At 65.0% G+C, this 23058-nt stretch overlaps 2 protein-coding genes and 1 long non-coding RNA gene across 5 annotated transcripts; all 3 read right to left on the bottom strand.

Annotated features, from left to right (window-relative positions):
• Positions 1 to 3149: 3149 nt before the first annotated feature.
• ESYT1 (extended synaptotagmin 1) lies at positions 3150 to 14210 on the bottom strand. Of its 3 annotated transcripts, none has more exons than XM_090053338.1 (31): positions 13793 to 14210; positions 11509 to 11550; positions 11296 to 11430; positions 10991 to 11064; positions 10801 to 10873; positions 10311 to 10400; positions 10149 to 10204; positions 9912 to 10035; positions 9656 to 9832; positions 9349 to 9431; positions 9204 to 9252; positions 9029 to 9118; positions 8788 to 8880; positions 8623 to 8694; positions 8322 to 8408; positions 8096 to 8245; positions 7781 to 7915; positions 7466 to 7642; positions 7058 to 7140; positions 6894 to 6942; positions 6729 to 6818; positions 6425 to 6520; positions 6094 to 6165; positions 5910 to 5996; positions 5682 to 5819; positions 5466 to 5608; positions 4456 to 4554; positions 4172 to 4303; positions 3940 to 4045; positions 3812 to 3861; positions 3150 to 3720 (listed from the first exon to the last, which is right to left on the bottom strand). In XM_090053338.1, the coding sequence occupies exons 1-31, from the start codon at positions 14171 to 14173 to the stop codon at positions 3690 to 3692; spliced, it is 3264 nt and encodes a 1087-aa protein (XP_089909464.1). In that variant the 5' UTR covers positions 14174 to 14210; the 3' UTR covers positions 3150 to 3689. The 3 variants fall into 3 exon arrangements, with proteins under 3 accessions (XP_089909464.1, XP_089909465.1, XP_089909468.1); XM_090053339.1 differs by having other exon boundaries at positions 4456 to 4551; XM_090053342.1 differs by lacking the exon at positions 13793 to 14210 and adding an exon at positions 11746 to 13381.
• A 2382-nt stretch (positions 14211 to 16592) lies between these two features.
• Positions 16593 to 18597, bottom strand: ZC3H10 (zinc finger CCCH-type containing 10). The gene is made up of 2 exons (XM_090055247.1): positions 18365 to 18597; positions 16593 to 17998 (listed from the first exon to the last, which is right to left on the bottom strand). The coding sequence occupies exon 2, from the start codon at positions 17913 to 17915 to the stop codon at positions 16755 to 16757; it is 1161 nt and encodes a 386-aa protein (XP_089911373.1). The 5' UTR covers positions 17916 to 17998; positions 18365 to 18597; the 3' UTR covers positions 16593 to 16754.
• Positions 18598 to 19882: 1285 nt separating this feature from the next.
• LOC149860724 (uncharacterized) lies at positions 19883 to 21875 on the bottom strand. The gene is made up of 3 exons (XR_016443008.1): positions 21737 to 21875; positions 21368 to 21390; positions 19883 to 20183 (listed from the first exon to the last, which is right to left on the bottom strand). It is a non-coding gene; the product is annotated as an uncharacterized LOC149860724 (long non-coding RNA).
• Positions 21876 to 23058: the final 1183 nt, after the last annotated feature.

The raw sequence follows: 23058 nt of genomic DNA, 5'->3' as shown, positions 1-23058 counted from the left end.
TGGGGAAACTGAGGCACAGAGGTGTGGTGGTAGGGGACTTGCTGAGGGGAGGGGGGTTTCACAGCGCTGTGCCCCTCCTGGGTTGAACCCAGCGGTTCAGGCCTTTAAACTGCCCCCAGAGGTGGCTACATGCCTGTGCTGGGATTACCCAGCCTAGGCTCAGAGGGACACAGACACGCGCCCCCCCCCACGCCACGTGCCTCAGTTTCCCCTGGGACTGGTCAGAGCTTCCACAGGGCTTTGGGTTTGACAGAAAGCTCCAGTTGTCCTGAGCCTCCCCCCACCCCATGCCACCTTCCTTGTGTATTGTGATTAATGAGCTGGGGGGGCTCAGTGCTCTGCCAGGAAACCAGACCCCGACACCTGAGAGAGCTGAACTTTCCTAGCCTCCCGTGCCAGCCTTGTTGGCAGCATGTGCTAGCGGGGATGGGCTGCCAAGGTCTCAGCCCCGATGTGCCCATCGTGGCCCCCCCCAGCACCGCTGGCTGCGCCTGGCGGCTTCAATCCCCCCGGCAGCTGTGGGGATATTCCCAGTGCTGGCTCCCTGCAGCCAAGGCAGGGCCCCCCGGGGCCGCCTGGAGGAGGAGGCAACCGGGGGCAAGGTCAGATCAAGCGTGGGGGCACCAGGCTGAGTTAGCACAGGCCACTCGGCATGGGCTCCATCTGGCCAGGTGCTGCATCCCCGAAAGCCAGTGATGGGGGCTTGGGGAGGGGGTCTTCATAGTTTCATAGTTGGTCGGGTCGGAAGGGACCTGAGCAGATCATCTAGTCCGACCCCCTGCCATGGCAGGAAAGATTACTGGGGTCAAACGACCCTGGCAAGGTGTACATCCAGCCTCCTCTTGAAGACCCCCAGGGTAGCAGCCAGCACCACTTCTCTTGGAAGTTGGTTCCAGATCCTAGCCGCCCTGACCGTGAAGTCACCTCCTGATGTCTAGTCTGAATCTCCCCTCTGCCACCTTGTGACAGTTATTCCTGGTCACTCCTGGCAGTGCTCGGGGGGACAGGGACTCCCCCAATGCCTGCTGGTCCCCTCTGACTAGTTTGTAAGAGGCCACTAGATCCCCTCGGCCTTCTCTTGTGGAGGCTGAACAGGTTCAGGTCCCGGCGCCTCTCCTCGTAGGGCCTGCCCTGCTGCCCCTGATCATGCGAGTGGCCTCCTCTGGACCCTCTCCATGCTGTCCACATCCCTCCTGAAGTGCAGCGCCCAGACCTGGACGCAGTCCTCCAGCTGCAGCCTAACCAGTGCCGCATAGAGGGGGAGGATCACCTCCCTGGGCCTGCTCGAGATGCATCTGTGGATGCATGACAGGGTGCGGCTGGCCTTCCTGACCGCGTCCCCACACTGCCGGCCCGTGTTCATCTTGGCATCGATGACTCCAAAATCTTTTTCTGCCTCTGCCCTGCCGAGAAGGGAGTTCCCCAGCCTGTAGGTATGGTGCCGGTTCTTCCTCCCCAGGTGCAGCACCTTGCACTTGTTGGTGCTGAATCCCATCCTATTCTTGTCCGCCCACCCTGTAACCTGTCCAGGTCCGATTGCAGCCTATTCCTCCCTTCTAGCAAGCCCACATCCCCCCACATCTTCGTGTCATCAGCAAATTTGAACAGGTGCTTTTTACCCCCTTGTCCAAGTCACTGATGAAGATGTTGAACAGTGCGGGCCCGAGGACCGAGCCCTGGGGGACCCCACTGCCCACGTCCCCCCAGGTCGAACATGACCCGTCCACCACCGCTCTCTGGGTGCGGCCCTCCAGCCAGCTGGTGACACATCTGACTGTGGGTGTCGACACCGCAGCCCCCAGTTTCTTAATGAGAACGGGGTGAGAGACAGTGTCGAAAGCTGTCCAGAAGTCCAGGAAGACGATGCCCACTGCTACCCCTGCGCCTAATGATTTGAAGACCTGGTCGTAGAAGGCCGCCAGGTTGGTCTGACAGGACCTGCCGCTAATGAACCCGTGTTGGCTGCCCCTAGGCATGATCTCCCCGCGGCCCCTCGTGGACATGCGCCAGGATATCTCCCAAAATTCTTCCCCAGGAGCAAGGCTTATAGTTCCTGGGTCCTCCTTCCTCCCCTTTTTTGAAGATGGGAACCACACTGGCCCTCTTCCAGTCCTCTGGCCCCACACCAGAGCACCACGAGTGCTCGTACAGCCGGGCCAGGGTCCCGCAATGACCCCAGCCGATTCCCTCAGCACTCGGGGGTGGAGATCGTCCAGACCCGCTGACTTGAACACCTCCAGTCCCTCCAGACGCTCCCGGACTAGATCCTCCCTGACCCTCGGCCTGGGGGCGCCTCCCCTGGGGCCCGGTGGGGGGCTGATCCGGTCCCTGCTCAGGAAAACGGAGGCAAAGAAGTCGTTCAATAGGTTAGCTTTGTCGTCTGGTGTGATGACCAAATTTCCTAGACTGTCTTGCAGGGGCCCCACGTTACCTGGTACCTTCTTTTTGCCCCGTGTATTTAAAAAAGGACTTCTTGTTGTCCTGGATCCGGGTCGCTAGTCCCATCTCCGCCTTGGCCTCCCTGACCCCCCCCGCATCGCCGAGCAACCGCAGTATAGTCCTCCCTGGGGATGGCCCCTCCCTGCCATCGGGTGTGCGCCTCCCTTTTTGCCAGGAGACATTCCCGGATGCTTTGGGTGAGCCATGGGGGCTTTTGCGCCCTCCTGCCCCCTTTGATCTGTGTTGGGATTACCTCCCTTTGGGCTTGGAGGATCGTCTCCTTAAGGAGTGACCACTCTTCTTGGACACCCGGCTCCCCTCCCCTCCAGGACCTCAGCGCTTCCCCGACTAGTCTCCGTAGCTCAGTGAAGTCCGCCCTCCTGAAATCCAGGGCTGCCGCCTTGCTGCAGCCTTTGCCACCTTGCGCTGGATGGTGAATCCCAGCAGGTGATGTCGCCCAGATGGTCGAGCACCCGCAGCCCCCTCCCCGGGTTGTCGCCCGTGGCCAGCACCAGGTCCAACAAGGTGTCTCCCCGGTGGGGCTGGGCACCTCCTGGGTTCGATGGAGGTCCTACATCCAGGAGGTGCCCAGCCCCACCAGGGGAGACCAGGGGTCTTGGCCCCGGGGGAATCCCTCCATCCCAAACCCTGGTGTCTTGGGGGGCCGGGCAGGCGCAGGGATCAAACCAATGCAGAGCCAGAGCTGGATCCTTTCTCTTTTATTGGTCTTGGGGGGGGGTGCAATGGGGCTGTGTGGGGGTGGGGGGGCAGCCTGGGGAGGCAGCTGTGGAGCAGGCACGGGGTGCCCGGGGCAGACTGGGGGCAGTCAGAGATGGAGAAAGCACTCGGGGATTGGTCTGGGCACCTTACTGGGCCCAGAATCAGGATCAGGGTTACCCCAGCTGGGGCAAAAGGCACGAGATAAATAACAGTAAAAGCAGCAAGGGCCGCACTGGCGTCAGGGGAGCCTGGGCGGTGGGCACAGCTCTGGGGGAGGCAGACAGGCCAGTCCCTGCCCATCACCAGGGCATTTAGGCACCTCCTAGCCCCACCCCCCACCCAGCATGGAGCTGGAGCAGGCTGGTCCCTCTAGGCAGGGGTGAGAAGGGGGTGCCGGGCTCAGGGCTGCCCCCCAGCCAAGCGCAGGTCCCTTTCTTTGGTCAATGGCAAGGCTGCTTTGCATGGGAGGGCATGGATCCCCCCATAGCTACGCAGGGAGGAGGCAGGGTGGCGGTGGCGGCAGGGGGGCGCTACGAGCTCCGGTCATCCTTCAGGTCGTACCTACAGGGGGAAATCAGGAGGAGGGGGTGAGCAGAGGGTACCTATCTCTGGGGGGGAGGCAGCCCCCAGCCCCCCCACCCCTCACACTCACCACTGGGCCCTGCCCTGGGCCAGGTCCATTTGCGCCAGCTGTAGCTGCACCTGGGGAGAGACGTGGGCATCAGGCCCAGCACCGCACAGCCCACGCCCCGGGCTGTATCCACGGCAAGTGCCTCCTACCTTTCCCAGTGTCTCCTTCTCCCGGGACATGAAGGAGCCGCTGGCTTTGACACAGGCCTCCAGTGTGCGCCGCACCACCTCCTCCCGCGCCAGCTCCCACTCCACCCTGGGGGGACAGGAGGGTGTGAGGGGGGCAGGGAGCCATTGCCCTCCCCAGCATCCCGCAGCTCTGGCAACCTGGCCAGCTGCCACCTCCGCGTGCAACCCAGGGTCCCGGCCCCGCTGCCCCCACCTCTCGTTGAACTCAGGGTTCAGGGTGCGGCGCTGGACGCTCGTCTTCCTCTTGGTGCCGCGGCTCTTGTCAGGCAGCAGCAGCAGTGACACGTACGGGTCTGGCAGGTCCCGTGAGCTGGACCGCAGCTTCCTGGGAGGGAGCAGAGACCAGGGGGCGGGGGGGAATGAGGGGGTGCAGCCACCCCAAGCCCCTACAGATTCCTTGCCAGAACAGCTGGAGAACCCTGGTGTTGGGGGGGGGGAGGGGGTGCTTACTGTGCCAGGCCCTGCCCCCCATCTCACCGGCAGGAGTGCACCATGGCCACCAGCTTGCGTTCGTCCGCATGATACCAGACAGTTAGCTGCAGCTGCCCCAGCACAGCTCCCGCCGGCTCTGAGCTGCTGGGCCGGGGACAGGAGCAGGGGTCAGAGGTGGTTGAGGGTGGTGGGGGGAAATCATCTGCATGCCTCCAGCGCCCAGCACATGCATGGAAACACTGAGCCCCAAAGCACCCTCTGCTGTGCCAGGAGCCCTTTTTTGACGGCAGCGTATGAGCAGGATGATGGTAGTGCTCAAACAAGGTCCCCTTCCTTGGAGCTATTAGGGGTATTATGGTAGCCCCTAGTGGCACTACAGGCTCATTGTTAGCAGGATTAGGATAGACCCCAGAGCTCCTTCTCTTCCCGTACGTTATATGGGGTATTATAGTAACCCCCAGTGCCATAAGAGGTGCATGATTAGCAGAATTACGGTAGCGCCCAGAGCTTCTTCTCCCCATGCAGGTTATTAGGAGTATTACAGTAGCCTCCCTCCCTCCTAGCTGAGCTGGCAGCCCCACTCTGACACACTATTAGCAGGATTATGGTAGTGCCAGACCTCTTCCTCCTCCCCTTACCCAACATGCACACTATTAGGGGTATTATGGTAACCGCCAGTACTATAACAGGTACATAATTAGCAGAATTATGGTAGAACCCACAGCTCCTTCATACCCCCTGCACATTATTAGGAGGATTATGGTAACCTGCCAGGACACAACTGAGCTGGCAATCCCAAACAGCGATGAGCTATTAGCAGGATTACAGTACTGCCAGACCTCCTCCTCCTCCCCTGACTCCTAATAATGTCCCTAGTGGGTATTACAGTAACCCCTCCCGGCACAGCTGAGCCGGCAGGCCCATACAGCCAGGAGCTATTAGCAGAATTACGGTAGCACCAAGCCCACAAAAAGTGGCTGCTATTAGGGGCATTATGGGAGGCACAGTCTGCAGCAGGTTCAAGTCCCAGGCAGGGCAGACCTTGCCCCACCTACCTGTCACTGTGGGGCACACGCTGGCGCAGCTCCGGCCCAGGGGGCTCAGACCCCCCATCCTCACCCAGGTGCAGCTCCGGCTCCGGCTTGGGCACCTCAGAGCCACTGAGGCTTTCCACGCCTGAGTGCTGGGACACCAGGACCTGGGGGGTGGGGGTGCGGTCAGAGGGGCCCAATCCCAGAGCGTGCCCCCCACCCTCCCGCCCCGTCACTCACCCCCAGCTGTGCCCGCAGCAGGATGCGGGCAGTGTTGCCCAGTGGGAACCACCCGTCCAGCGTCAGTGCCTCGGCTGCCAGCACCTGGGGCAGTGGGAGGCTCAGGGCCCCCAGCGCCGCCCCCCCCTGGTCCCGCACCTGGAGGGATGGACACACTGGCGGTCACAGGGCGGCAGCGAGGGGGGGTCCCACCAGTTGGGGGGTAGGATGGGGGGGCACGGGCCACACCTGCAGCTCCAGGGTCTCCGTGTGTGGCCGCGTGATGAGGAAGGAGAAGGCTTCGTCCCATATGGGCTCTGTGGAGCTGGGGGCGATCTGGGGGGGGCAGAGCCAGTGAGGGGGAGATGGGAGTCCCCAGCCCCGCTGACCCCGAAACAGATGATCCTGCCGCCACCCCCCCACGCCCCGCTACCTTGGTCTTATAGGAGACGTCGCGCACAGAGAGCTTGATGTAGGCGCTGGGGGGCTTGGACCCCTTCCCGACCTGGGGGGCAGGGGAGGGTGAGTCGCAGCCCCCTGATCTCCCAGCCCTGCCGGGGGCCCCTCACTCCTGACCCACAGCCCCCTGTCCTCCCCCCAGCCCTGCAGGTGCCCCTCACCCCTGCTCCCCACTTAGCCCTGGGGGGGCACAGGGCAGCAGGCTTTGCCCTAGGCCCACGGATAGGGGGAGGGGAAGCCCAGGTGGCAGCACTGGGAGGACCCAGGAGTCCGGGGCAGGCAGAGGGGGGCAGATCCTGGCTCACCGGCAGGTCAGCAGCGCGGTCCAGGAACACGGAGAGCAGTGCGGACGACAGCTCCTTGCTTTGTGGGGTCTGCAGCAGGCTGTTCACACGCAGGACCTGGTGGGCGGGGGGTGGGTGAGCCCCCTACTCACAACCTGCAGCCCCCTGCTGCCTTGCAGCCCTTCTGGTGCCCCTCACTCCCTCCCGGTAACCCCCCTGCCCCCCCGGTCCTGTGGTGCCCACCACTCCTGACCTGCAGCCCCCTGCCACACAGCCCTGCTGGTGTCCCTCATTCCCAACCTAGAGCCCTAGGGGGAAGTGTTACCTGCTCCAGGCTGGCAGCGCTGGGCATGGGCGGGAGGCACTCGAGCCGCACGTGCAGCCGCCCAGAGCGGGTGTCCTCGAGGGGCAACCACTGGGGGGAGAAGGGGCAGGATGAGGTCAGGACACGGCCCCCCCTTCAACCCCCACCCCTGTGCTGGGCTCCTACCTCGTCCATGAAGCGCGTCCTGAGCAGCTGGTTCAGCGGCACCTTGCACCTGCCGGGGGGCACAGGTCAGACCCAGGGTCACCTAACAACCCTGGCACAGACCCCAGTGGAAGGAGAGACCCTGCCCCCCCCCGCCCCCCCCCAGGGGCTCCGCCGTGACCCACCGGCCCAGGAAGTCATCTTTGTCAATGTCCTTGTCGAAGAGGTCAAACTCCACGTCCTGGCCGGGCACCTCGTTCACGATGACCTGGGGGGCAGAATAGGGTGACCCCTGCCCCCCCAGCGCTACCGGCGCCCCTCACTCCCGACCTGCAGCCCCCTATGCCCCACCACCCCAGCAAAAGCCCTGATGCCTAGGCTCAATCCCCAGCTCAGGGAGGGGAGCAAGACCTGGCCTCCTCAGAGCCTCGGGTCTGATTCCCCAGCTCTGCTGCCTGCGAGCCCGTCCTGTCCCGTGCTTCAGGTTCCCCATCTCCAGACCCCGACTCCCCAGCCCGGAGGATGCTCAGAGAGATGCAGAGGACCGCTCCTGGGGCACGCCCCCCCACTCTATTCCCCCACACCCCTCTCACCTCGTAGACCTCGTTCCAGCGCGGGTTGAGCTGCTCGCGGATGACGCGGCTGCGGAAGGCGCGGCCGGCCAGGCGCACGCGAGCGTAGGGGTCCGACTGTCCGCGCACCAGCCCCCCCATGAAGTTGTCCTTGGCCACCAGGTCCTCAGCCTCCAGCAGATGGATGCGGATCACGCTCTGCCCAGAAAAGGGGGGGGGTGTCAATGCTGGCACAGCCCCTCCCGCCCACAGCAGCACTCGAACCCATGCCCGGCGGGATTGGAATCTGCGCCCGGCAGGTCTCCCAGCCCCTTTGCCCCCGGGATCCGGCCGTACCTCAGTGCCGAACTCGGCATTGGGGCTGGTGTGGCTGGGCCGGGGGGGCAGGTCCACGCTACTGCCCTCCGTCGCTGTCTCCTCCCCAGGCGTTGCCCTTGGTGGGCAGGGGTCGGGCGCGTCCAGGAAAAGCACCTGTGGGGGGCAGGGGCTGGTTGGGGGGGTGGACAACCCCCAGCCCCCTCCCCATGTGCCCCTACATGTGCCCTACAGGCACCCCATGCCCCTACACCCCCCCCCAGTTGCCCTACAGCTGCCCCATGTGCCCTTATAGCTTCCCACATGCCCCTACAGCGCCCCCAGCCCCGGCCTCACCCGCAGGACAAGCTTCATGTAGAGGCGGCTGCTGGGGCCAGAGGCGTCGAGCTGGAACCACTGGTCCAAGGTGAGGTCAGGGGCTGTCAGGAGCCGGGACAGAGGCACAGTGATGGCGCCCAGCCCGCCCGAGCGCCCGTCGTCCTTCACCTGTAGGGGGCGTCAGCGCGTCATCGGGGTGGGGCAGGCAGCTGGGGGCGGGGCCAGGACTGGGGGTGGGGTCTACCTGCACATCCAGGTCCTGATTTCTTGGGTCATGGAGGAAGAAGCGGAAGGCCTCCTCCCAGATGGGTGACACCGTGTTGTAGACAACCTGGGGGGGAGGTTGTAAAGTGACCCCTGCTAGAGACCCCCCACCCCCCAGCACGCCCTAGTGCTCTCCCCACTAGCACCCAGCACCTCCCAGTCCCCGGTACCCCCCAACCCGCAGCGCTCCCCACTAGCCCTCAGCACCCCCGCAGCGCTCCCCCCCGGCTCCCAGCACCCCCAGCCCTCATCACCCCCACAGCGTCCCCCTGCCCCCTCACCTTGCTCTGCCGTGTGATGTCCTGGACCGACAGCTGCACCATGGGGTTGGGCTCCCGGCTCGACTTCTTCAGCTGCAGGGAGACGCAGGCAGGGCTGGGTCTGGCCTGGCACCTCCGCCAACTCCCCATTCCCCCACCCGAGTCCTGCCGGGGCCGGATACTCACGGGCAGCTCCTGGGCCCGGTCCAGGTACACGATGAGGATGGCAGCCGAGGGGGGCTCGGGCTTGGGCTCGAGCCCCTGGTTCCTCTGCAGGACCTGGGGGATTGGGGGTGGGGGGCTGAATGGCTGGTGCCTGGGTCCCCCACCTGGGCCAGCCCCCACCGCCCTCCCAGAGAACCTGGGGGTCCAGGCTCTGTGCCCCCCCCCAGTCCCCAGGTGTCCGGGCTGGGCAGGCCGCGCTCACCTCGTCCAGCTTGGAAGTGTCGGCCAGGGGCGTGAGCCACTCCAGGCGCAGGTGCAGCTGCCCCCGCCCGCCGTCCTGCAGGGGGAACCACTGGGGGGCGGGAGTCAGGGGTCAAGGGTCAGGACTCCCCAGAGCCCCCTGCCCCAACCCCCGGAGCTTGTGCCCCCCAACTCACCTCATCCAGCACCCGGGCCTGGAGCACCTCCCTGAAATCCAGCTTCATTCTGGGGGGTGGGAGGCCGTGAGACCCCGGCAGCGAGATTCAGACCCCACAGAGCCCGGCTGCCCCCTCCCAGAGCCCCCCGACCCCCTGCACCGACCTGCCCAGCTTGTCATCCTCATCAGGGTCCTTGTCAAACAGCTCCACCTCCAGCTCCTGCCCCGGCACCTCGTGCACCATGAACTGGGGGGGTTAGGGGGGCAGCAGGGTGAGGGGAGCGGGACCCCCTCCAGGAGCACCCAAGCGTCCAGGCTCCCAGCGGCCCCTGCTCTCACACACCAGCCCCTGCCCGCCCCCCCTCCAAGACACCCGGGTCTCCGGGCTCCCTAGCCCCCACCCCTGGAGAACGTGGGTGTCCAGGGTCCCTGCCCCCGTGCCCATAGAAAACCCGGGCATCCGGGCCCCACCTCGTAGATCTCGTTCCAGGCAGGGTTGAGACTGTTGTCGATGACGCGGCTGGTGCCCAGCTGGGTGCCCACCCGCAGCAGCGCGTAGGGGTCCGACTTGCCCTCGATGAGCCCCTTCACCAGCCGGTCCTTGGAGGACAGCGCCCGCGCCGCCAGCAGGTGCACGCGCACCACGCCCTGCGCGGCTGGGGTCAGCCTGGGGGGCACCGCGACCCCTGGCACCCTCTGGCCCCCAAACCCGCCCCCCAACACTCACCCGGGGCAGTGGGGAGCGGAGCTGCGCCGCCTCCTGCAGGTTGGGCACCAGCGGCACCAGCAGGCGGTTGGGCAGCACCAGGAAGGCGGCGATGGCGTCCATGATCATGGAGTCTGACAGGGAGCTGGGGGGGGGGGGCGGGGAATCAGGGGAGATTCTTCCTGGGACCCCAGGCGTCCTGGCTCCCGAGCCCCCAGCCCCCATCCCAGAGACCCGAGGCGTCCAGGTGGGACTCACCTGAGCCCGGGGATGTCCAGCAGGTTGGTCATCCCCGTCCAATTGATGTCCAGGGTCTGGGTGGGGGGAAGCAGCGTCACCATGGCCCCCCCCTGCACACCCTCCCCCTGGCCCACCATAGCCCCCTGCAGGGCAGCCGGGCCTCGGCGCCCCCCCACTCACCGGGCGGCGGATGAAGAAGAGGCTGAGCGCCCCCACAAGCGGTGCTTCCCCCAGCAGCGGCTCCAGGATAACGCGCAGGGTCCCGTGCAGCTGCAGGCGGTGGCGTGAGCCCCTGGCAGGGGCAGGGAGCACCCCCCGCCTCAGCCTGCCCCCCCGTCCTGACCCCCCCAATCCCTCCAGACCGGAGCCCCCCCCGCCCCAGCCCTCCGCTCTCAAGCTCCCAGCCCTGTCCCAGAGGACCCGACTGTCCAGGCTCTCAGCCCCCCCACAACCTCCCCAGCCCCCACTCCCACCCAGAGGACCCAGGTGTCCCAGCTCCCTCAACCCCCTCCCGCAGTCCTCACCCCCTACACGCCTCTACACCCAATACTGCCCCATGTGCAAGGGGGGTAATTGGGAGCAGCTGCTGGGGGGGACAGGGCCCCCTGGTGCCAGTGCTGCCCTGGCACAGCCCCCCCCCCCCATGGCTAGGGGGCCGGGAGAGTCTCACCTGCATGCCCTTGACCCCAGCCTTGCAGAAGAACTTCTTCACCTCCACGTCGATCTGGATGTCACCCACATAGCTGTGGGGACAGAGCATGAGTTAGGGTCTGGATGGGGGGGGTCCCCTTAACCCTTTGCCTGCCAAGCCAACCTCCACAACCCTTGGGGGCACCCCCCCCTCCCTGCTACAGCCTCACCTGAGCGTCAGGTCGAGCAAGATCTGCTGCTTGGTGGCACCGGGGTGGGCCTTCACGCCCAGGATGCGGAGGGGCTGCAGCGGTGAGCGAAGGGTTAATGGATCACAGGGCCCCCTCCTCATTACCTCCACCCTGGGGGGGACCTCTAACCTACTGGGGGGCCCTGCCCTGTGGGGGTGCGCAGGGCAGCTCTGCGGCCAATGTGGCTGCTTTTGGGGTGCAACCAGCAGCCATTACTCATTTCACAAGGGCAAAGGGTCTCAGCTGGGAGCGGGGGCGGCTGAGCCCAGGGGGGCTCCACGTACCTTCTCCCCCAGGTCCACCTTGGTGAAGGAGAAGGTCTGCAGGTGGGTGTTGGAGGCACGGATGTTCGGGGCCACGTTCTCCACCAGCAGCTTCTCCATGAACTGCCCGAAGAAGGGCCAGGCCTGGGCCAGGATCTGGGGGGGGACCGGGAGGGGCAGGTGAGATAGGGGGCACCTGGGGGGGCCCGGGGGTCTCCACACCCCCCCACTTACCTTATTGAGCCACTCGGCTTTCTCCACGTCCGGGAAGGAGACCTGTGGGGAAGCCTGCGTGAGCCTGTGGGGGGGAGGGGGGTGCACCCCCAGCCACCGCGGACTCCTGGGGTCTCCCCCCTCCCCCCAGTTCTGGGATCCAGTGAGTCTAGCAAGGAGCCAGACGTCTGGGTAATTCACCCTCGGGGGGGAGTCATGCCTCAATTTCCCCACTTGTAAAAGCAGGACACTACCCACCCCGCCTCCACCGGGCCTCCTGGCTCGTCGCTGCCTTTATGTAGCTTGGAGCCAGCTGGGAAATGGGCACAGGCAGCTGCATGCCCCTAGGCAGGGCAAGGCTCCCCAGCAACACTGCCTCATCCAGGGCGAGGCCGCCAGAGCAGGGGTGGGGGGGGGCAGCTGAGGCCCCCTTTGTGTCCCCCCTGCTCTGTGCCTCAGTTTTCCAACATAGGGCACACTGGTGGGGTGCGAACATGGGGCAGGACATGGCCCCACAGACACAACACGCATGTGCCTACATGCACAGGGCGCAACATTGCCCCTGGGGGCCGAGCCCACAAGGGGCCAGGGGGGACAAGAAGCAGGTCAGAGCCTCCCTGTGCCTCAGTTTCCCCCCTGCCTTGGCACCAGGGTCCAGAGAGACGAGCCTCCCCCCACACAGGCCAGCTGCTTCCTACCCCCCAGGAAAGGCATGTGTGGAATGTGCCTCTTCCCTGCCCATGTCCCTGGTGTCTGTGTGCATGTGGGGGGGGCATGTGTGTGCAAGCATGTGCACATGACTGGAGTGCCCCAGCCTCCCCTGGGGGCTCACGCGCTGGTGGGGTGGTCTGTGCAGGATGGGGGGGCCATCTACCCCACCCTGCAGGTCTGTGTTCAGAGGCAGCCACTGAGCTCGCACACGTGTGCCCATGCGCACAGGACGTGAGCTCACAGCCGGTGGGGCACAGCCGCTCTCTCCATGTATGGCGCGGTGCGATGCAGGCCGGGCTCTGCCTCCAGGCCCCGCTCCAGGCCTCGGCCTGGCCTGCAGCCGTGCGCGAGCGATTGGGGCGGCTTGCACGTGGGGGCTTGTGTGGGCATGTGTGTGTCAGGAAACACAGCCCTTGCACACACGTGTGCAAGCCCAAAGGGTTTAGGAGCCACGCAGCTCCAGGGAGGGGAAACGGCAGCTGTGTGAAACCACCGAGGAAGTGGTGTGTCTTCCTCCCCACCCCCCCCAGCCCCCAACTGCAGCCCCCCCAGGACACATGAGCCCACAGCTGGGGGAGGAGTGGGGGGGAGTGTGTGTGGCGGGGGGCCACGAGTCCCAGAGCCTGGCTGGAGGGGGGCGGTATCTTTCCAGGGCATGTGGCGCCCCCAGCACAGGCCTGTGTCGTGATTGTGCCGTGCTGGGCGCTGGACGGTCTGCAGGGAGCAGAATCTGGGCTGGGGGGTCCAGCTTCAGCACCCTGAGAAGGTGCGAGGCAGGGCTGGGGGGGCCTGCAGCTCTGCCCCCCACCCAGCTGCAGTCTCCCGGAAGGGGGGGGTGGGGAACGAGCACCATGGGGTGGATGTGAGCCAGGGTGCGCGTGTGCCGAGGCCGGCCGCACCCGGCCTGCAGCTCCTGCTGCATCATGTGCTGCGGCCGCAGGGCTGGGGGCAGCGCCTGCCCCCCCCGGCCTGGTTGCGACAGGCCTGCGGCAGGGCAGAGGGCGGTGGGGGGCGACAGTGCAGGGAACGGGGCCGGGGCGGGTAGGCGGGGGTGAGGCCCTGGAGCCAGACGTGTCCCCACCAAGGCGTGGGCTTGGTAAAGACCCCCCACCGGCGAAGGCCCACTCCCCCCTTGCCATCAAGGGCAGCAGGGACCTGAAGGAGGTGGGGGGGAAGGATGCGGCAGGGACCCAGGGCCGGGCAGGGTCCGGGAGGAAGGAGTGGGGGGGGCTCCCTGCAGGGGGTGGGGAAGGGGGGTCTTGGGGCTCTGACAGGGTGACAGCAGGGGGGATCCCAGCTCAGGGGGGCTTCCTGGGGTCTCCTGCAGGCGAGACGGGGAACCCTGGGGGGGAGGGTGTCCCAGGGGGTGAAGGGGGAACCCCGGGGAGGCAGGGCAGGGGGAGGAGCTGGGGCGATATTCCAGGGGCAATCCTGGGGGGTGAAGTGGGGGCCTCCTGGGGGGGATACTCCAAGGGGCGGGATCAGGGATCCCAGGAAGGCGGGGGGGGGGGGTCCAGGAGAAGGGCGGCGCCGGGCATCCCCCAGGGGGTGGGATCGGGGGATCCCGGGCGGGATCTGGGGCACCCCCGCTTACCCAGGCGGGCAGCTGGCGCTGGCGGGCGAAGAGCCCCGTGGCGACGGCGCGCACCTCGGCCTCCTCGTGCCGCAGCAGGCGGGAGGCGGCGCGGAGGCTGCCCGCCTTGGCCCGCCGCGCGCGCCGCCAGCCCACGTACAGCGCCAGCCCCAGCAGCACGAAGCCGGCGCTGAGCCCCAGGCGCCCCGCCACGAACACGGGCAGCGCCGCCAGCGCCGCCCGCCCCAGCGCCGCCAGCGCCGCCCATGCCTCGGCCCCGGCCCCGGCCCCGGCCCGGGTCCCGGCCCCTGGCCCCGCGCCCGGCTCCAGCTCCGGCTCCAGCGGCCCCGGCCCCGGCTCCGGCTCCTCCGGCCCCATCGCCGGCCCCGACCTCGGCTCCATAGTGCCTGCCCCGGCCCCGCCGCAGCGGCGAGCTGGACCACCGGTGGGCGTGGCCTGCCTTCCTCCCCACCGCCCATTGGCTACCACGCCAGGAGGCGTGGCTCGACTCCCGCCCCTCCGCCTTCCTCATTGGCGGGATGGTTTCGAAAGGGGCGGGGCCCAGTTGCCCGCGGCCCGGAGGCGGGAAACCACGGCACTAGGCGTGCGGATTGGTCGGAGGCGGCGCAGGGGGCGGGGCGAGCAGCGGCTGGAAGGGCACCGCCCTCCTTCCGCTGCCTGCTGCCATTGGGCGCGGGGCGCGGCTTCGGACACGTCAATGGGCTCGGAGGCCGGGTGGGAGGAGCTAGGCTTTACTTGGCCCCCGGGCAGGGCGGTGGCCCTGAGCGCCGTGGGGGGGGCCCCGCCCCCCACGTTACCCCTGACCTGGAGGTCTCCCCCACGACGGCATCCGACCCAGGACCCTCCAGCCCCCGGGAACCCCCTGCCCCCATAACCCGGGGCCCGATCCTGCCCCCCCACGGGAGCTGAGCCGGCCGGGTCTGCCCGTCCCTGCAGCCCCTCGGCCTGGGCAGGGCCCCCGGGCTGCCAGAGCCCCTGACCCCCGCCACGCCCTGGCCATTGCAGCAGCAAGAGCCCCGCGGGCCAGGCCCTGCCGGTGCTACCCATCACCTTCTCCGGGCAGATCCACACCCACAGGGCCCAGCCCCACCGCCCCTTATCTCACAGCATCTGGCAGGCAAGCGGGGGGGGGCGAGAACCACAGCCCAGCACCACCCCCCGCCGGAAGCCCATCCCAGGGCCACGAGCCAAGCTGCCTTTCCTGCCTGCTGCAGCTGCTGGGCCCCAGGGACGAGCCACGAGTGCAGCAGGGGAAGGATGTGGGGTCTCAGGGCACGGTGGGCCAGCTGGGGGCACCCAGGGGAAACAAGGGACAGCGAAGGGGAGATGCAAACCAGTCCCCCCACCCCAGGCTGGCAGCTCTGAATCACCCCCGTAGGACACAGGTGTCTGGGCTCCTTCCTGCTCTTAGCGGGGTCCGGAGCCAGATGCCCTCATCCTGGTGCCCAGAGGCAGAGCAGGTGCCATGTCCCCACCCGGACCACGCTGCTGGCTCAGGGCAACCCCAGGAGCTGCCTCATGCTCTGGGCACATCCCTCCATCTGCCCTGGCCCCTTTGCTCCTCCAGCCACAAGGAGCAACCTCTCTCCTCCCTCTGCAAACCCCGAGCAGGGCCCTGGCGCCTGCTCCACGTTGCCAGGCTGCAGCCACTGGGTCACGAACAAGCCTGTGGCTCAGAGCCAGCTCCAGAAGATGGAAAGCCCCAGCGCCACCTGCCTGCAACCACTGGGGCTAAGGATGAGGGTGCTTCGCTCCTGTCCCTGTGGGCAAGGCTGGTGCAAGGGCTGATGCCAGCGCCTGGACACCCCGACCCACAATGCCCTGGCAAGGAGCAGCCAGCCAGGAGATGCTGGTGCCAGGACAGGGGGGTGGAGCTGGTGCTGGCCGAGCCCAGGCAAGGCCGAGGCCTGGAGCAGGTGTGCCACCCAGGACCCAGCCCAGGCAGAGGACCCCTGTGCCCTACAGAGCATTGGTCCGGGCGTGGAGAAGGCGCTCAGCCACAGCTGAGGGGAATCATTGCCTTGTACTGAGCCAGGCCGCAGCCCTCGGGACACGCAGGGCCCAGCAGTCTCTGCAACGATGGCCCAGGAGAGCAGAGGGCTCCTCTCTACAGCCCCCCCCCCCATCGCTCGTGGCAGGGAGGGTCAGACTGGGAGTCACCCACTGGGGAAAGCTCCTTTGCACCCATCTGCTCCAGCCCAGTGCTGCCACCTAGAGGGGCAGAATCCACCCCCCACCCCAGCCCTGCCAGAGTGGAAACAAGGTGCTGGGCAAACTGGAGGCGGGGCAGAGACTAGGCCGGGGGCCAGGGGCAGCTGTACACAAGTCTTTTTTAATAGCTGAAAACTTTACAGAATATTGTAGACCTAAAACGCTACTGTACAGAGTGGGCATCTGCCCCGCCGGCCCCCCGGTGCACCGGGACGCATCCCCCAGAGCCAAGGCCAGACAAAGAACAGAGGGAGACACCCCGCAGGGGCTGGCAGATGCCCAGCTGGGGGGGCCATTGCGAGCAGCAAGCGGCGCCACAGAGACCCCCTCCAGGCCCCCGCACAGAGTGCCTGGAGCCCCCCATGCCCCAGTCTGATCATGTTCCTCCAGCTGCCTCCTGAGTGCCCCTGGTGCCAAGCAGGTCACCCCATGCCCCTGGCTCTTGTGTGCAAGTAGGGGCAGCCCATCTTGACCCCAGCAAGGGGCGCACACAGCTGTGGGGAGGAGGGAGGGGAGAGGCAAGAGGTACAAAGGCTATGAGGTCACTGCTCCCCTGCCAGTCCTGGGCATTAACCCCTTCATCCCTGAATGCTGCTGCCATGTGCAGGCCACATGTGGCCGTTGGGGTTCCCACGACCCGAGGCCGAGTCCCATCCCTGGTACTCGGGGCGGCATCTCATCTCTGCAGGGGGTCCTGGCATCACCGGACTCCGCTGGGTCCTCTCCATTCCCGGTGCCCCGAGGGCACGGGCTAGTGTGGCAGGGCCGTGATGCGCATGCTCTGCGAGGCGATAGGATAGGTCACCATGGGCGTGGTGGCATGGCTCATGGTGATGGCCCCCAGCGGCTGCGCTATGGACACAGCCACAGGCGCCACTGAGACAGCAACGGGTGCCATGGAGACGGGGGGCGCCATGCCCTGTGCAATGGTCTGGGCCAAGGCGGCAGAAAGTGGGGCGATCTCGGGGTTAAGCGGTGGTGCAGCGTTGGTGGGTGGTGCCGCCTGGGCTCCAGCTGGGGCCACCAGCTCCTGCTGGGTGACAGGACGTGGCTGCAGGGCCTGGCTGCTAAGCGTGGTGTGGGTCTGGGCAATGCTGTGGTTGTAGTTGGTAACAGTGCCCACGGTGGGTGCCAGGGGTTGCTCGGTGGCGGCAGCCGTGGAGCTGAGGGTCATGACCTTGGCCTGGTTGCGGAACTGGGCGTTCTGCTCCAGCAACACCTCGTTGGTGGCCATGAGGTTGCTCACTTGTTTCTTGAGGTCCTCGACCCGCTTGCGCAGCAGCAGGTTCTCCTCCTCCAGCAGCCGGTGCTCCACGGAGCGGGGGCTCCCAAAGCTGTACTCATAGGTCTCGAAGTGGAGCCCGTCCACGCGGCGCCGCTTCAGCAGCGGGTCATGCTCCTCATCGTACAGCGCGTCATAGGGCTCGTAGCGCCGTCCACCTGGCGCCAGGCCCTGCTCCCGCCCCGCTCCGTACTCGAAGTCCCGCTGCAAGTGCTGGAACTTGCACTTGGCCCCACGCTGACAGTCACCCTTCAGGAAGTCCCGGCAGATGGGCACCTCCTCCTTGCTGTTGGGCAGGTCGGCAGGAGAGAGGCCCAGGCCGGCAGCCACCTTCTGGCGGAGGCGCGGGGGCAGCTCACCTGTCTTCTTGTAGCAGTCCTCGTCCTCCTTGGTGCCGTGGATGAAGCGGCAGTTGAGACGCACACACTCCTTGTTCTGGAAGTCGTGGCAGAAGATGAACTCGTTCTTGCGCACGCCCAGGTTGGTCACCTCGCTCATGTCGGGGTGGCGGAAGCGACAGCGCTTGCCGCGCTTACACACGTTGCGCAGGAAGTCCCGGCAGATGTCGTCTGAGCCGGCGCCCGCTTCGTCACTGCTGCTGCCGTTGGTGTAGTTGTCACGGTCGGGCATGGCTGCGCCCCCCGGCAGCCGTGCACTCCCTCCCTCCCCCCTCCCCCCCCCCCCCCGGCCTGCGGCGTTGAGTTGCCTGGGCGCTGGAAGAGAGCGAGGAGAAAGGCAGGGGTTAGAGACGGGACAGGACCAGGCTGAGCTGGCCAGGCCTTGAAGAAAGACACGCAAGCCCTGCTTGACCCCAGGGAACGAGGCCAGTCGCGGGCCACCTCCGGGGGTGGCCTGAGCCCCACTTCCAAGCACGTGGGCTCAGCTGACAACTGCCTCCACCGGGCACCAGCTCCACCAGCCGCGGCTGCCGTCTGTGGAGCCCCAACCCCGCCCCCGCCTGCTGTGGACACATCGGTGCCAGCGGCCCTGGGGCCCCAGGGCTGCTCCTTCCCCTGCCTGGCCCAGGGGGCCTAGAGCCAGCATGGAGCCCTGGACCCCCCTACCCCGCTGGGCTTTACCTGGGAGACCGCTCTGGTCACAGCGCTGCCCTCAGCCACCCGAGGCTCCGGCAGAACTGCAAGCAAGTGCACGGGTTGGACCCGGCTCCGGCCGCCCCCAGGGCTCAGGACCGCGGTGGGGGGGAGGAAGTGATACCTCCACGTGCCGCGGCCCCCGAGCCGGTGCCCCAGGGAGACCTAGGCCGCAGGGACGCGGAGGGCGGGGGCAAGGGGTCCCGGCCCGCGGGCCCCGGGTGGGAGGGGGGGCGGCGGCCCCACGCGCAGCGCCCGCCCCTAACTCACCCGCTCCCGGGCCTCCACCGCCGCCCGGCCGCGGGGTCCGCCAGCGCCAACAATGAGCGGCCCCTTCCGGCGGCTCTTCTGCGCACCACCGGAAGTGCTCGATGGTGAGTTCCGCCTGCCCGGCCGGAAGTGCTCGATAGCTGCATCCGCCTAGAGGGCCGATAGTGCGGTGAGGATTGTAGTGCGGTGGAGGGGTCAATCCCCACCGCACACCTGAACGGGGTGGGAATGGCGTCACTGCTGTGACGTCACACGGCCCAGGAGCAAGTAGAGAGCCACCACGCGTGGCTAGGGGCGTGGGAGGGAAAGCACCGGCTGGTGTCACAAGGTGGGAGAATAATGACACCTGCCCCAGCCAGAGCTGGAGGGAAAAGCAGCCCTCTCCAGGCATTCCCCCCCCCAGGAATTGCAGGGAGCCAGCAGGAATAGGCTCCTGGAGACAGCCCAGGACAATGCCGACACTCACACTCTTACTTGCCGGGAGCTGCCAAGTCTTAGGGGGAAAACAGACTCAACCTGTCCCAGCAGAGCCAGGGTGGGCACAAAGCCCACTTCCCTCCTTCCACCCAGGTATCAAAGCCCCCCTGGAAACAGGCAGCCACTCAACTCCTCCTGGACAGAGACAAGGATAAAAGAGGTGGCGAAGGGCCAGCCCTGGCCAGAGCCTGATGTAGAGGCAGGGGCAAGGCCAGAACTATTAACTCTGAAAGCACCACCCACAGCTGGAGTGGCACCTGCACTGTGCATCCCAGTCACCCCACAGCAGTTCTCAGCCCCAGTACTCAGGGCAAGCAGTTTGCTCCACTCTAGGCCTGCACCTGCTGGTGCTCTGCTTCCACTCAGTTTCTGAGCACACAAAGATCATTTTTCAGCTGAAAGGAACGCAGCCTGGAATCCTACTGGAAGTTCCTAGGCTCATCCTGCAAGTTGTGGTTGCAGCCCTTGCCCTGCTAACATTGTACGACACCCCTGAAAGGGTCTCAGGGCACCTGCTTGTGAAGCCCTGGCCTAGATACTGGAAATCCCAATCAGAAGAGGTGCAGGTTGGGGTATGAGAGGAAGCACAGGTTGGGGGAAGGCCCTGAAGCCCAGGGAAATGTAGACCATGAGAAGCCAGATTACAAACTTGCCTAGAGCCCACCCAGGTTCTCTGGCACAATAAACACCAATCAAAAAACAAAAAAAAACAAAAAAACAAAACAACTCAGCGCAGTTAAAAGGAGACCCAAAGCAGAATTCCCAAATCAAACTGGGTTTATTTCTGGGACGCTTGCTACATCCAGCTACAAGAACAGAGCCAGTCCAGAACGCCCAAGCTCAGGGTGCACCTGCAGGGGCCAAGTCTTCCACACTTTGGTCCAAGGTGACTGCTTGGAAACAAGGTTGTCATCTTGCTGCATCTGAGAAGCAGATCGGCCTGGCCTGGAGAGCAGCACCCTTGGCTCCGATGTCCTATGCTCCGCTTTACAGCCTCAGCAGCAGCTCCAGAGATGTCTACTTAGACCTCTGCCTCATCTTCCTCCTCTTGCGCTTCAGCCTGAGAGAGACAAGGGTTTCACTTATCACAGCAATGTCCTCACAACCCAACCCAACCCCACCCTTGCAAGCCCCAGGGCAGGAGAGTATCAGTATGGGAGCTAGCTAAACAGCAAGCTGGGATAAGGGCTGTAGCAGGTCCCCAGGGCCAGCCCAGCTTCTATAGAATTGGGCCATTTACACTATTAAAGAAATGGACGAATGCAAAGCTACACACATGCACTGCACAACCCCAAGGCAAGAGATGCAGGACAGTATCACCCTGCCCCACAAAGCAGCACCAAGACAAACCATGTTTACAAGCCCCTCAGTCTCAGACAATGCAAAGCCTCTGCAACAGGAGCTACCTGGGTTTAAGCCCCACTGCCATTTTAAAATCACTTGAAATAAACATGGAAGTTACAAGGCACCAATTAGTTATTAAGGTTTTTCTGATGTCAATTTATAACAGCCAGACAAAGCCTATTCCTGCGCTCACCTTTCCAGCTCGAAATGGATGTTTTAGGCCTACCCATGAGGAGACAGCACCAAGGGCAGCAGCCAATTTGGGCCAGAAGAGCTCTTTTGCTGCAAATTTAAATGCTCCCCCACTTCAGAGTAGCTCCTGCTAGTGTCCTGCATCTCCCTATGATCTGGCAACTCCACCAGCCTGTGGTGAATGCAGTCTGACTCCACACCTGCCACCCCCCAAACACAAGTGGCTTTTGCGCTGTTCAAGTTGACCGATCAACTTGTCACCTAGAAAAGCCACTGGCGGGGTCGTGGGGAGCAACGTCTTTGGGTATCAACTGTGAGCCTGATCCAGCCAAGGCCTTGCTGCAGGAGGGAAGCCACCCTTAAACTCAAGACAGAGATTCTTAGGGATGGGCCTTTATGCCCTTCTCCCAGGAGAAGAGATCCACCTCTTGCCAGCATAAGGATAATGTTGGGAAGAGCCAGGACCTCTGCCCAAAGCTTTGTCCCCCCCCACTTTGCAGGTGTTGTCCTGCAGAACCCTATGCCCTATCCACAACCCTGGCATGGAGAGGCTGTGGACAAGGACACCGGGAACCAGAAGCAGATGCAAGGCTGCCTTCCAACCCCATATTTAGAGCTGCGAGCAGAGGGAACGTCTGAGGCCAGCCCCAGAGGCCGGATTTCAGCAGCCAAGACAGCATGCAAGGCTGGAGCAGCACAGACACCTACCTGCGCATCCGCTTCTTTCGCCACTGAAGGGAGGAAGCAGAGGAGAAAAAACTTGAGTCAGAGCAGCCCCTGGAGCCCCCCCCCCCGAGGAACTGAGCCAGGCCTGGCTTGGGGGACTACACAAGGCAGCCCAGGGACACCAGGCACGTGGGGATCTCCTTCCTGCCCCCCTCCACCCCCACAGGGGTAGATACGAGCAGAGCTCCCCCCGATGTCCACTGTGAGTGGGGGGGGGCACCTCGTACCCCCAGGGCGAGGGCAGCCCTCCCGGGCAGGGCCAGGCCACAACCGCAGGCTCCAGCAGCCGCCTAGGCCGCAGCCTCACTCCCGCCCACCCGCGCCAACGCCGCGCCGCCATCCTCGCCTCACCTTGGCTCTCATGACGGGCCCGAGGCCCCGGGCTCAGTCCCCGCGGGCGGGCAGCGGCGCTGGCGCCGGATGCAGACAGATGGCGATAGCCACCGACAAGATGGCGGCGGTAGCGGCTGCGAGAGACCCGCGCTCCCCCACCCGCCGCTATTTATAACCCTGTTCCAGGAGGGGGGTGACGTCACAGAGTGGGGCCACGCCCCTCTTCCCCCGAGACATGACGGGAAATGTAGTTCCTCCCGCCGCGGGGCGTCCTGGGAAGTGTAGGTCGCTCTGCGCGTCGCCTCTGGCCTCCATTTTGAATCCAGGCGGTCACCGTCCCCTGGGGTAAGCGAGGCGGCGGCCTTGGCTCGAGCGGGGGCACGAGCCCCGTGCACACGCGAGTACGTGCGAAGCCAAGACACAAATGGGCAGAGCCAGAGCACTGGGGCGTGCAAAGCCAAACCACGTGTGTCCACACACACTCATGCAACGCCAAAGCACAAGGCTCTGTGCACATGCAGGGGTGCACAAGGCCAAAGCACAGGTGCTTATGCACACAGCTGTGTTGAGCTGATTTACAAGTGTCCGTGCACACACATATACCAAGCTAAAGCACAAGTGACCATGCACAAACACACGAGCATGCTGCCAGCCCTATTGTACCCAACACTGCGGCATCACCCAAACGCTGCTGGTGACACTCAGATGCCAAAGTGGGGGGACGCTGCAGTGCCCAAAGCCCCCTGCATCGACACCCGCGGGCAGCCTGGTGCCAACGTCACCTGAAAATCCATACTGTGCCCACAACCCAGAGCAAACAGCTCCCTGCACCCACTCCTACTGGGGCCAGACAGGGTGGCCAGCTGGGCCAGTGGTTTCAGCAGCCCCCCTTGGTCCCACTCGCCCCCTGGGAAATTTAAGCAGCTCTGTGTCCAGGTTTAACACCTCCACGGCTCCTGGGAGATGAACCCAGAGGCAGAGAAGGAGGAATCTCCTTTAGTCTCAGCTCCAAATCACAAAAAATGAGGGTTGGGAAGAAAGTCACACCCCTGCTCAAAGCATTTGCCCCTACTGAAAGCACCCCTCCCACACCATTCCCAGCACACCCCAGAGATAGGCGCATTTCAAAGCCACTTTCAACCTCCTGGAAAAAACAGTGGTTGGAAGGATCCTAGCAAGAGTCACCCCCACCCACCCTGCCGCACCCCCAAGCAGCAGACCCATCCTTCTGTCCAGAAACGTCACTAAGCCAATTTTATTTGGAAAAAAAAAAGTCAGTCAGTTACAGAGCATTTCTGTTTTAACAACCAGAGCATTTTTGCCTTTTGTCTTGTATCAAG

The sequence above is a fragment of the Crocodylus siamensis genome, chromosome 6 (genome assembly GCF_052110815.1).
Source record: "Crocodylus siamensis isolate JL-2025a chromosome 6, ASM5211081v1, whole genome shotgun sequence".
Lineage (NCBI taxonomy): Eukaryota > Metazoa > Chordata > Crocodylia > Crocodylidae > Crocodylus > Crocodylus siamensis.
Note: the sequence above shows the minus strand (reverse complement) of the source record. Positions and strands in the feature narration are given on the sequence as shown.

Excerpts from the sequence above, each read along its gene's own strand:
- ZC3H10 (XM_090055247.1), bottom strand. The coding sequence starts at position 17,915 with ATGCCCGACCGTGACAACTACACCAACGGCAGCAGCAGTGACGAAGCG.
- ESYT1 (XM_090053338.1), bottom strand. The coding sequence starts at position 14,173 with ATGGAGCCGAGGTCGGGGCCGGCGATGGGGCCGGAGGAGCCGGAGCCG. Across the intron at positions 11,551-13,792 it reads AGCGCCAGCTGCCCGCCTGG|GTCTCCTTCCCGGACGTGGA; the intron begins GTAAGCGGGGGT and ends GCTTCCCCACAG. Across the intron at positions 9,119-9,203 it reads AGGCCCGGGTGCTGGATGAG|TGGTTCCCCCTGCAGGACGG; the intron begins GTGAGTTGGGGG and ends CCCGCCCCCCAG.